This window comes from Sander vitreus, chromosome 24 (genome assembly GCF_031162955.1).
Source record: "Sander vitreus isolate 19-12246 chromosome 24, sanVit1, whole genome shotgun sequence".
Classification (NCBI taxonomy): Eukaryota; Metazoa; Chordata; class Actinopteri; order Perciformes; family Percidae; genus Sander; species Sander vitreus.
In genome coordinates, this window is record NC_135878.1 from 5,023,451 (window position 1) to 5,036,745 (window position 13,295).

General features: G+C 40.8%; 1 protein-coding gene across 1 annotated transcript; it reads right to left on the reverse strand.

The window, feature by feature from the left end:
• Positions 1 to 1,515: 1,515 nt before the first annotated feature.
• spry2 (sprouty RTK signaling antagonist 2) lies at positions 1,516 to 6,292 on the reverse strand. The gene is made up of 2 exons (XM_078243910.1): positions 5,899 to 6,292; positions 1,516 to 3,029 (listed from the first exon to the last, which is right to left on the reverse strand). Exon 2 carries the CDS (start codon positions 2,979 to 2,981, stop codon positions 1,935 to 1,937), a length of 1,047 nt encoding a protein of 348 aa, XP_078100036.1. The 5' UTR covers positions 2,982 to 3,029; positions 5,899 to 6,292; the 3' UTR covers positions 1,516 to 1,934.
• Between the last annotated feature and the right edge of the window lie 7,003 nt (positions 6,293 to 13,295).

Consider the following 13,295-nt stretch of genomic DNA (forward strand, 5'->3'; position numbering starts at 1 on the left):
TTTGAAGCCAGGCCAGAGTGTAATTGTAGGCTTACATGAATGCATATTTGCAAAAACAACAGAAGGGGTGCTTGGTTTTTAAGATTAAAAAGAAGTGATATAGAACCCAATTTTAAAAAGGTAAATCATTTTCAAGAGGCATTTTTTGGAGAGCATGCAAACAGATGGGCACATGAGCACATTCCTATACACATGGCTTTACCAGAGCCAGATGTTTTTCTTAAGAAGGCCCAAGGAAGAAACATTAATGCGTCCTCGTTTGATCTCTGTAAACATTGTGGAGCGATTGTGTTGCAGAGCGGGGTTGACGACAGCTCTACCGGAGACGTTCGTGGAGACGTTCAATTAAAAATGTCAAACACACAAGTGCTTAAGTCTGGCTTAAACCATCCGGAAAAGTCTCAAGACAAAACTGGCACTTGTACATGTTCTTATAGTGGTGTAGAAATACATTATGGTCATATCTATGTTTGTGTCATATCTATCATTTGCTTCATTGTCTGAATATGACTTAATGGACATTAGGGGTGAAAAAACATATACATTTTTTTAAACCAATGATTCACCTAAATATTTTCTGTTCATACAGTACCGCTGACGGCGACTACATCATATCAGTTTTCTGACCAAAAAGCAGAAAATACATAGTACTTCTTTACAAATAAAAATCTCGAAAGAGAAAAGTCTCATGATATGTTGTTTCTAGAAATGTATTTTTAAACTTTTGTTTTTGTTAAAAGAAGGAAAAGTAAATCGCAATACTCAATACTATCGAACCGCAATGCTTCTAGAGTCGCGATAAATAAAAATTGCAATACAAAGCGAATCGGTATCGCAAAAGAATCCAATCGGGAAAAAGGGCATATGGTCCGAGCCATAATGGACTGGTTTTAAAGAGTACACAAGACAATGCAGAAATAAAAACAGGAACAATACTGACTTCAAGGTTGTTTAATTTCAAACGTTAATATATTTGTCTTCTAATTCATAGTGAACTATTGATCCAGCGTTGACACTCCTACAGGTCACCTCAGAATCTGCAGCGACTACAGAGTAGCCCCCGTGAGAGGTGACACATTAACAATGCTTCCTCAAAATAAATATGTTTTATTATAAAATAATAAACCTTCAAATAAATATATATTTTTTTTAACTTTACACTAAGCAATGTTGGAATTAGAAAATAAATTTTTCATATAAGGTCACTGTACAATTTACAAGTAGAAGGGATAAGACTTTTCATTTGTAAATTACATTAAATGATTGATATACATTCCAGTGAATGTACAAACATTGTATGAATGAACTGTTTACTGATTCATATAAATGTGGCTTTATCAAGGTGCCTCTGGTATGGCAGAAAACTTTTCACAGTTGAAGTATTATTATATGTACAAAAATAAAACATCTGTCAAACTCATTTTCTAATGTACATACCTTTTGCATTTCCTACTTTACATACAGTTAATAATAGGAGTCTGTTCTTAGCATATAAGTTGTATTAAATGTAAAAAGGCTATCTATTTGGACTCTCATAGCAACAACTCGATATCTGGGCACTTGAGTGAAGAAATTATTTTTCAGGATTAAAACAGTAGTTGAATATGTCTTCATACCTTATAACATGTGGAGTGCTTATTTTGGTTTACATTTGGAAGTGAAACTCATAATGCTAGGGTGAGTGAATGCACCTCCAGTTTTGTCAGCCAAGCATTCAAAGTTGACAAGTGAAGGCAAAATGTGACTATGTTTCTACCCAGATCTGGTAGGCATGAAGATCTAGATGGGGAACACACACACACAAAAAAAAAACAAGCATCATTAGCTCTCTAAATCAAACCTTTTAACTACAGGACCATCTATCAGTTCAGTCAACATGGAGTCTTTTCATCCTTCTTTCATTTTAACATAATTTGTAACACCACCATCTTTGTCTACGCTGGTTTGCCAACATCCTCACAGTGGATTGGGTTTGTGTTCTTGCACCGACAGCCGGGTCGCGTGCCTTGGTCGTAGCAGCTCTGGCACACGGCGACGCATCCTTTAGCCGGGAGGTAGCACAGGAGGCAGGGGAAGAGCAGGGCGAAGAGCGACGCCGCCGTCCAGCGGACGCAGCAGTGCGACTGCGAGCACGAGAAGGGCTTGTCGGCGCACGTGTCCTCGTCGTCGCTGGAGCAGTGGTAGAAGAGCCCCTTGACGCAGCAGATGCACGTCCCGTACTCCACCGCGCTCTGCGCCGAGCACATGCACCGACGGCCGCACATCCAGCAGGAAGGGAGCGCCCGGGGGCGGCTGCACTCTGGACACCGGCACCGGCCGCAGTCCTCGCACTTGTTGGCGTGCGTGCCATGATTTTTGTAGCTTGCGCTGCCTGCCGTGGCCAACACGGCCCTGCACTCACCGCTCAGGGGCTTCAGCTCTTCTGAATTCAGCTCCGCCCGTTTCGGCTGGGTTCTGATTATCTGGTTACTGCCTGGCGGGCTGCTGAGGAGACGCTGGCCCGACGAAGTACTCCCTACGCTGGTCCTGATACTGCTCTGGGAGTCCTCTGCACTGGAGGACCGCAGCGCGCCCTCCCTGGAAGGGATGGACGTATTTGTGTTTCCATACTCAGTCAATAAACGCAGGTTACGGAGATTATTGGGCCCTTCTTCCACAGTCTCCTGCTGCCCGCTGGTCCGTGGACCTGGCATCGTAACCAAGTCACTCCTCTGTCTTCTGTGCTGTGAGGCTGGAGAGATTTGGGCAACCGTGGGCCCTTCTGTGTACTCATTACTACTCCCGGTTATGCTGATCTGATCCAGAGACAGCACTGCCGGTGTATGGGCCCTGTTGGTCAACCCAGGATCCGGCGAACCACCTTGGGTTTGCGGAGGCCGTGGTTGCGCTCTCCTTTCGTCATGCGGCGTGCCGGCCGTGGGTGGTGACCGGCCGTGGCGTCCTCCTCCCCCGTCGCTGTCGTTCTGACTTGTGGAATCCATATCGGGACTGAAGGGTCACTGTGGCTGGCATGGGACACATCTGAAGTCCTGTAACAGAAACAGACAGTTGATATCCCGTCGGTGGTAAGCCATGCAAATGATGACATGCAAATCATAACCAATATCTGTACAAGGAAATAAGGCCTAACAAACACATCATAGTGTTGGGGAGCGAGATGGACGCTTGGATTACATAGTGTAATGTTTGGAGCCAGTAGTGAGGGGCGGTTGGACGTTTTCAGAATCAGATTTTGGAGACTTGCTTTAACGCAAGAGTGGGTCTATGGAACTACAGCCGTCTGTGGCTACTAGAAAAAAAACACACAAAAAAACAGATAACTTTGTTTACTCTACTAGCGGGTTCAAGTTGCAGGTCCAGGTGTCATGCTTATGAACTGATATCTTTATTGAATTTAGATGCTTCCCTGTTTTGTGCAAACTTCCTGTTTCCCCACACCCATGAAACGACGACGACTATCCTCACCAAGACAAATAAATCAGAAAGTTTACTTGGAAAATGAGAGGGAGAAATGATTGGTGAAAGATGATTAATCAATGAGTCGATTGACAGAAAGTTTATCTGCAGTTAACTCCTGTAGCTTAAGACATCAAACATGAACTGCAACATCCCCGGTTCGAGTCGGGCTGGAGACCTCTGTTGCATCTCTCTCCCTAAATTCCCGTTGTCTCTCGACTCTCGAAACGCTTAAAATGCCCTAAGAACGTTCAAAATAAGAAAAAGAAAATTAATGTGCAACTATTTTGATTGATTTACTGCCAAAAATGCAATTTAACTAAATGGAATATATCCTGGTTGAACTAACATGAATAAACCCTGGTTCTTTTGGTCTTTTTAGATATAAAACTTAAGATCTTTAGGTTTTGGCTGTTGGTCAATGAAATGTCAACTGGGGCTTTGGGACATTGTGAAGGGCATTTATTTGACTACTTTCTGCCATTTTATGAAACGGTAAATCAAGAATATAATCCAAGAGCTGCAACGATTAGTCAATTAATCGATTAGTCAGTCAGTCGATCAACAGAAAGTTAATCTGCAAATATTTTGATAATCGAATAATCATTTGTCTTTTTTTAAAGCAACAGTGGGAAACATTTGCAGACTCCAGCTTCTCAAATGTAAGAGTTTGATGCTTTTGTTGCCATACATGATAGTAAGTTGATCAACAGTCCAAAACCCAATAATAGTCAGACAAAACATGACATCTGAATTGTTTTTGGACACATGTCCTTAGACTTCTAATGTAATTACCATGTGTCAAACGGTAGCCAATATGTATTTACAATGTTCTACACTAAATATCTTAGTCATACATTATCTATATGGATCAATATTTCCATTCTCAGAGGCTGTGGTGATGATCAGAGTTCGTTTTTTTCTGTTCTGTCGGTATTTTTACTGAAGACTGAATATGGCCCAAACAGATAAGATAAGTTAAAGCTACGTATAAGAGTGAGTGTAGGCAGAACAAGGGCACTAAATGGTCTTTAGTTTTACTATGGACTGCCCTTTGTATATATATATATATATTTTTTAAGTTTCTAACCTTAGCAAAAATTCTGCCATCTAGTCTATGGACACTCACAGCCCCAGATCAGTTGTAATGCCACTGATTTACCGTATGGAGGGAGTAAGTATTAGATAAATGCAGAGTGACAGGGCACTATGCTAACCTATTCAAATGCACAGCCTTGTTTTCACCAACATATCACATCAAAGTAAAGAAACTGACAGTAGTGGCCTTAATTCTCTTTACTTGTGGTAATTAGCTTTCAAATGCCATCTTTGAGGGTCCCCCCTTTCAATGACAATACAGGAAGGGCTTTTGTTTGTTGCATGGTAAAAGGCCTGCAGCAACCTTCGCCATTCTAACCCATTTTACATTGTGACACTTGAAATGATGAGTGACAAGATAGTTTGGAGCATGAAAGAGTCCATGTAAAGTGTGAGTGATGCCTTCAAGGGTGGTGGTGGTGGGGGGTGGGGGACTGAAGCACTGCTCTCTATGAGCATGCATGAGGCTCCTTTAGGATTTATGATCCTTTTGCTCCAGATGAAGAGCTTGCAGGCACACTCAAATGATAACCTGTTAGGGGGGTATGTGCGGCCCCTCGTGCACCTACAGGGCCTGTGTGCAAGCCATGTTGGCCACAGTGGGTGGGTTAAGTGTGGGGGCTGACGGAAGTTAACTGGAGCATAGTGATGGCATCAGCTCTTAAAAATGAGGTTAGAGATATAAAGAAAACAAGCCTTTTCAAGCAAAAACTGACAAATGACAAGGCTAGTACGTTGAGATAAATATAGAAATCCAATGAGTCCTTTTGTTTCTGATTCACATCTGATAAGGCAGCGTTTTCCACTGTGTGTGGCAGATTATTTTAATATTACAAAGATCCATTTGTGCAGAAGATAAATCGTATCGCACAGTTTCAGTAGACATGCTATGTTGTTTGCATGGGAGGGAAGCAACAGGATGCATGAATGCACATAGAGGCAAACACTTGTGCCAACTTGGACGCGACTATTTCCTAATAAAGCAGACGCCAGCAGTGAGATGGACAATTAAATTAGACATTAGACTCAGCCCTGGCAACGTCATAAGCTAATGTTTACGATTCAAAAACCTTTATTAATCCCACAATGGGGAAATTCACACTGTTACAGCACCAAGGGATGAGAGGAAAAGTAGAAGACACAGATTAACATACATTAATAAATATAATTAAAAGAGAATAAATAAAATATATAGCGTATAGTAAGCTAAAGGAAGGGGGGGGGGGGTTGTAAAAGAGGCTATACATGCAAGCTAAACACTACGACTCAAACTTCTTAGAGCATGTTAATGAAACAAGAAATACGTGTTGTTTTAGTTTGTGTTTTGCAAAAGGCTACACTTACCGTGCTTTCGACCCTTTAGCTCCCGTTTAGGTGAAGTAAATCCAATATGAAGGAGTGTTTATTCCATACGTCAACAACTCAGTCTGGAAAGCCGTCGGTAGAATCCATTGAGAAAGTTTCCAACCGGAGCGCATTTTGATTAAAGGCAGCGCTAAGACGTAAATCCCGTGTTTTGCGCAAGAGCACGAGGCATTAAAACGAAAACTTCACAATCAATCACCGGCGGAGTGTAAACTTCACTTCACTTCACTTTTGCAGAAGAACAAGTAGAGGGGGGGAAGGGACAAATGAGAGACAAAACTCCAGCTGAGAAGTAGTATTAATTCGGTGGGTTTTTATCCGCAAGGCTCTGAGGGTTGGCGAGTAGGTATTTTTTCTCATGTGTGAGTGTGTGTGTTTTGCTCTTTCCGGAGAGGAGGTCGGGATTTGGGCTGTAAATGGCGTCAAGCTGAAGGGGGAACAGAGCGCTTGTTGTTGCAGCGGATATCTCGCATCCGGTGCTCAACCATTGGCTGCCAGAGAGCAGCCATTCACACCCAGTCTTATCAATTATACTGCAGGGGCCAAACTCTGCTGGTCGACTGCTGTGGAAATACGAGGGCTGCCCTCCTAAAGTCCAGAATTTCTTATCGTGCGTGGCCCATTTTTGAAGCGGCACTTTTACATATCACTTCCCTGAAACACAGTAGTTCATGGTGGGGTAGTTTTAGATTAGGTCAAGTTTCACATAGGCTGCAAATATAAAAACAACATAAACCAAAAATCAATACATTTCATTAGACTTTGAAATGGCACTTATATGGACTATTAAGTGCTACAAAACAAGTGCTACTTTAAATTCTGTGAGCAAAAAAAGGTAATTTAAAGAAAAAAGTATTCTGTACGTCTAACTAAAATATCTGTGGTGTTATCTATAATATAGGAGCGTAGTACAATGTTGAGGTACTTGTACTTTGCTTCAGTATTTCCATTTTATGTTACTACCGTATATACTTCTGCTTCACTACATTTCAGGCAGATAGTGTACTTTATACTCCACTACATGGATCTGATAGCTATTGTTACTGTACAGATTATTTTTTTCTTTACAATGTACTTACAAAATGTTGCATTTTTATAGATCAAACTACCCAGCAGTATATTAAGCAGTTGGAATTGGCGCCACCTTGATCAGCCACAACATTAAAATGCTGCTTACATGTTATTGAATCAGTAACAATAATAATCCAATAATATAATATACATTATAACGTAAAAAGGGGCCATTTTGCATCATCAGTACTTTAACTTTTTTAAGAACAGTGTTAAGCGTAAATGTACTTTGTTACTTTCCACCACTATAACTGCAGATATTTTAATTGGATTTACACACACACACACACACACACACACACACACACACACACACACACACACACACACACACACACACACACACACAACAGAAAACAATTATTTCAAAAGTATTTGATACCAGTTTGATAGAGATGCAACAAATAAGTAATTACTTTAAGAGCTGTCCTCTCAAGGGCCCTGGAGTACTTTACCATATGCAAACTGACTTGCCTTTGACTTACAGGGCAGGATGTTAATCCGTCCCTGGACACTTTGCTCATTTTGAACCATTTGAGTCTCTTTGCCAGGCTGCTATAGATCTAGGGTTAAAAGCAATCCATGGCAACTGATACAACTAATTAGCAAGCCAATATGCTAGGTTTACTCTCAGCTGTTGTGAATAATGGTGAAGCACCACCCCGTTGTGGATGTTCTCTGGTACTGCAGACTGCAATGCATACAGCGTTATTTTGACACTTTTCAAGTTTAAATGTCCATGACAATCATCTGGAAAGTTTCCTAATATTGCTTAATTAAGACTGATGGTACAATACACTACCACACACAATTTGTCCTGTTAAGAAGCAGTAACGTAGACATGTATGTGCACGCATAAAAAAAAAACACAGGCAATGCGAAACCTTTACATGTCCAAGAGGTGACGGAAAAACAAGACAAAAATGAGATGTGAATTAGTAAGTTTGATATTAAATTCTAGAGGGGAAGTCAGTGTACTCTGGTAGTGTGCTCTGTTAAAAAGCCCAGACACACACACACACACACACACACACACACACACACACACACACACACACACACACACACACACACACACAGAGTCAAGCTCCAAACACAGTGTCAAAGCTATGAAATTGGGACCTTTTCTAAAAAAAAATAATAATAAAAAGACCAATTAGCCTTTGTTCAGTCAGTCTTGGACATGGACAAAAAGAGCAGAGCTTCAGTGAAAACGAGAGCTTAGACATCTCTGTCCTCCCTCTCCTCCATTTCAGTAATCAAGTGTCTGATCAGTTCCAGACAATTATGAGGTTGTGAGGAGTGAGGACAACACCACTGGGAGAAGTGGCTTTAATCAACTTTAATCAGCAAAACTTGGCAAGTTAACTTGGATCCTGGTCAGGAGGCTTTCAAGACTTCCCATTTTCTTTAAACAATTTACCTTCCTTTTGTTTTTCTGGTCTCACCAGCTGCTGCTCATTTAATTTTAAAGCTTTTTGTATTTGTTCATGGTGTTACAAATTATAATGAAAAAGGTAAATGGTTGCAGGTGGAACATGCGACCGGAAACTTGTTTTGTTTCTGTAAAGAAATCATGTTATTTTGATGGTCAACACCCAAACAGGTGTTTTCACTAGTTGCCTGATTACAGTACATGTCATTTAGCTGACGCTTTTATCCAAAGCAACTTACAATTGCTATATATGTCAGAAGTCACACACCTCTGGAGCAACTAGGGGTTAAGTGTCTTGTTCAGGGACACATTGGTTGATGTATCACAGTGGGAATTGAATGCTGGTCTCCCACACCAAAGGCATGTGTCATATCCACTGCACCATCCTCAACCAATCATGGTTACACAAACATGATTAAACCTCTTCTCAAGACTGTGTAGTCATGCACAGACCTGATTGACAACCAAATCTCTGGTAACACCATCGTGTTTACAGTTCATTGGCATTTTAAGCAAGATACCAGCATATTATCAGAATACAGTTATATATACCTGTGCAAACTTTAACACGATGTCTGCACAAGAAGAAGCCATTTTTAGCCTAAAGGTAGGCTATACTTTTTATAGTTTGGGTTTAAACCCCAACCTGAGTTAAAGTTAAGAGTTTTACAGGCAATCCCTCTTTTTTTTTTTTTTTCCCCCCCATTATGCATTAGTCATGCTCCTGCTTCTGTCTGGTTTAAGACAACATTGCAAATGGTTCAGCTTGTAAAATTTCCATCTTGCTAAATTATGACATTTGTTGGACATCGTAATTCAAATTAATTAACACTAGCACAAAACGTGCAGTTTTAGCATGAGAACCCCCGGAACAAAAGACAGGAATAAGGAGCATTATCTGCAAGAGCACACAATGTTCCCTTTTGTTTCAGCTCCTTCTCGTCTCAGCAACGCTGGACGGACTCTTGTGGATTTCTACGTGATACACAAGTTTCAGTCGCTGAGTTTTTCCCCCACATCTGTGGTGCTGTGATGCAATGGCAATAACTTTGGAAAGAATCCTCAGCAGACAGACATTTGCTGATGAGGTACGCAGCGATGCATAAGCGTGAGTGAAGGGTGAAGATTAAGGCCAATGACTAATTTTCCTCAAATGTTTGCTTGCTGATCATGTTAAGTTGTGGGAAACGTGCACTGGACAGACACCCGTCATTTCCCGTTCCTACTTAGGGCACACCATGCACTTACAATCACAACTGTGTTTCGATCAGGGACTTGCAATCAAGAGCGGATGTCTAACACTAAGACTCTTTATTTGCTATACTCCAGCCCCACCAAAGTTAGAAATACATCATGACCATTAAATTAAGACACCTTTAGCATTTGTATTCACTAGATAAATGCTGAATAGTGTGTGAAGATTAATGTATTTGTAGCACTCTCTAAATGAATAGCTTGGTGACAGGCAATAACATTATTTCACCTATCGTGTCCCCAGAAGATTTGTCAATCCTACCTTTTACAATAAACGGCCACTTAATTGAATTTGAAAATTGAGTATTTAATGATGGCTGAGTTACAGAAATTCAAAAAAAGTTTTTTTGTCCTGCGCCACAAGCAATGCCCTTTCTATTCTTCTCCCAGAATACCTGAACAGGGAATCTCACTCCCGCTGAGCCCGGCAGAATGCCCTCACTGCACAAAAAGAAAAGATAAGAAAATTGAAATGAAACCCGAAACCCCCTGCTGCTGCAGGAGATGAACTGTGTCTGGATTTTCAAGCAGAAACTGCAAAACTGTTTGAAATAGCTTTGTAAAAAGGGACAGAGTCTCAAAGTCCATCGCCTCCTCTCCCTCGCTGGCACACACACGCTGAGACGGCGCTCAAGCGGCTGTATCGCTGTGATATGATCCTGTAGCCTGATGAGTGGGCCATTACAGCTGTCGGCTGTAGCACTGTACAACCACATCTATTCAGAAATGTGTCTGACACAGGTGCAACAAAAAGTAGTTCATTTATGTGCTATATATACCTTTATGGATCAATAACCAGGTTACGCGAGTTCCGTAGTACTTAGCTGACTTTTGGCTATTTATATCTGACTTGTTTTAAATAATAATCTTGTAAAAGGGGGTTTGAGTATGCACTTAATGGTCACACACGTTATATTGCTAAAAGACTGAGGCTAAAGCTAACATGTCCCAGGTAAAAAGTCAGCATCCTCGCCAATTAATGATCCATATAGAGTATATTGTTATTTCCAAAGAAATAAAATGAATTTTACAATTCATTTTTATTTCTGTGGTTATTTTATTGTAACATAACTCTGTTGGCTGCTTAGCTTACTTGTTGGGAACCACTGGCAAAGACATTACACTGCCTTTTTGCATGTAAATCCCGCTCGCTGGGTTCAAACCAGGACTGTTTTGATCAGATTTTGGAGCGCACCCAAATTTAACCAAAAGCTGCTCTGTAACTACTTGTGTTTTGCTTTTTAAAAAAGTTTTCTCATTTGAATGGGGCCTTAGAAACATTTTTATTTGGCTACTGATGGGCTGGTAGTGTTTGAGTTTAAAGTTGGAGCCCACAGACACAGAAGAATATCTGACTGGCTCAGATCAAGAGGGTGTCTTGGGCAATGACCTCAATAACATGAATTGGATTTTATTATTATTACTTCACATGTAAGAACTAAAAACAGCAGAAATGGAATTGTCACATCCTAGGACATCTGCTGTTTAATTGAGCAAATAAATACCTCTTCTGCACACATAATCAGTTAACTGAAATAGTCGGTTTCATCCCACTTCTGAACATAGACATCACTCTTCACATCCATTATTTTCTATTCTGTATGTCACTCTAATATGAATAGTATGACCCTATGGAGTTTATGGCTTTGAACACTAACTCTGTTCCAACTCTTGTTGACTTCTCTGCTGCCTCTGCTTTTCATTACAATACAGAGAATACATGCAGTACACAATGGCTATGCTGAAACCTCTCAGTGGATGCTCATAACATGCACGGTCAGAATTGGAGCGGAGAAAAAGGGAATCACAGAATAGTTACTGTTGGTGCTCCGGGTCGTGATATGCGTACTGAGTGAGGCTTGTCTAGCCCTGCTTTTGTCTGGGTGGGTGAGAACTTGACTGAACACTACACAAATGTCCAAGTTGACAAGTAATGTAGCAAGTAAAAGTAATGTAATGTCTGCTGGAAAATCTAAATTCAAGACTATTAACTATTTTAAATGACTTTATTTAATTATTAGATGAGGTGAACATTTAGTCGTATTGTCTTTAGGAGAGCTGACTGATGCATTTCCCCTGCCACAAATACCCAATAACACCACATCTCCCTGGTTACGGATAGTATGCCAATGATTGGGGTGGGGAGGGTGGCTGAATCTTGACTTTCATTTTATAAAAAAGCAAGACTCCCTCCGAAATTGTTCATATTTCCTTTCGATCCTACCCTTGAAATGAAAGTGTGTGCTCACTGACATGCAGAATAAAGAGAGAAAGCGTTGAGTTGCAGGCTCACACTCTATTGTACCATAAGCTCTTCTATGCACACCTGAGTTGGCTTTTTACGCACAAGAAGACATGAACACTCGCTTGTCGCCGTAAATGCAGTAACTAAACCATTGACATGAAGCCTAATGCACAATCACTTCTTGGCGACTCATCAGGGACCCTTTCCGCCAACGTTATGACTCTTTTGACTTTACTGCATTTCTGTGTTCTGTTATGATGCCGAATTTCGAATACACTGATGTGCCATTTTGGTCCGATACTATATTTGATGAGAAAAACAAATCCCTGATACAGAGAGTGGATTGCATTTCTCCACATATGGTCATAGGTTTAGGGTTGTAATTATTATTACACAAATGCTGCCACGCTGATGGTTAGCAGCTATTATGTTGACCATTTGTACCTTCTTTGTTTAGCGTTTTATAGCACAAATTAGAACCTAGCACACAAAGATGCTAGCGCAGCTAAAAACAACCAATGGCTAAGTCTGATGTATTACCAATTAGCAGTAGTCATGTTACTGGACCTTCAGACTAGAGCTGATATGTAGGTGTTGAGCACAGCACCACACACACGCTCAGTGTGTTCGTAGCCGGCTAACTTATAGCTAACATCCATATAATTAGTACCTTGGCTGCTTAGGGCAGGAAAATAGGGACTGCACAACGGGCCTAGTGGTCAAATCTGCACCAATGATCTGAGACGAAAATATGCTTTGTTTCCTATCTGAACACAGCTTGAGAAAATAACCCTGATGATGCAATCATGATGTCATCGGGTTTATCTCAGCTTGGTCTCAAAGACTACACATTTATAAGAGAAAGTCTGCATTTCAAACTGGAGGTGGGACATTTGAAAAATGTCTCATTAAAGATGTTATCAAGTTGCATTATGAGAAATGTGGGATCCACTGTTTTTGGAATTTGACATAAACTAGGGACTAAAAGAGTCAGGATATATTGGCCTCTGCTGCTTTGATATTGACCATACACACCCCCACCCCCCTTTCCCAATACTATGGGAATGATGAACAAACTCACAGGAGTGCTTTACTTGGATTTTGTGTTCTGTACGGTGCGGCACTAAGAACTCAGTACAATGAGGTGACATCCATTTTGATAAGACACAAAAGAAATGTCACCAAGCGTTCATTCTTTGTGTGACCTGAATGTGTTTAAGACAATGAAACTAGTTTTGTCCTACTTCCCCGTTACTCCGCTGTTACATATCCTCACAGTACTTCAGAATGTATAAGTTCACCCTGATATGAAACCGTTTCCCATTTCCCATCATCAACAGTAAGAAGAACACCATCACATAACCGATTTGC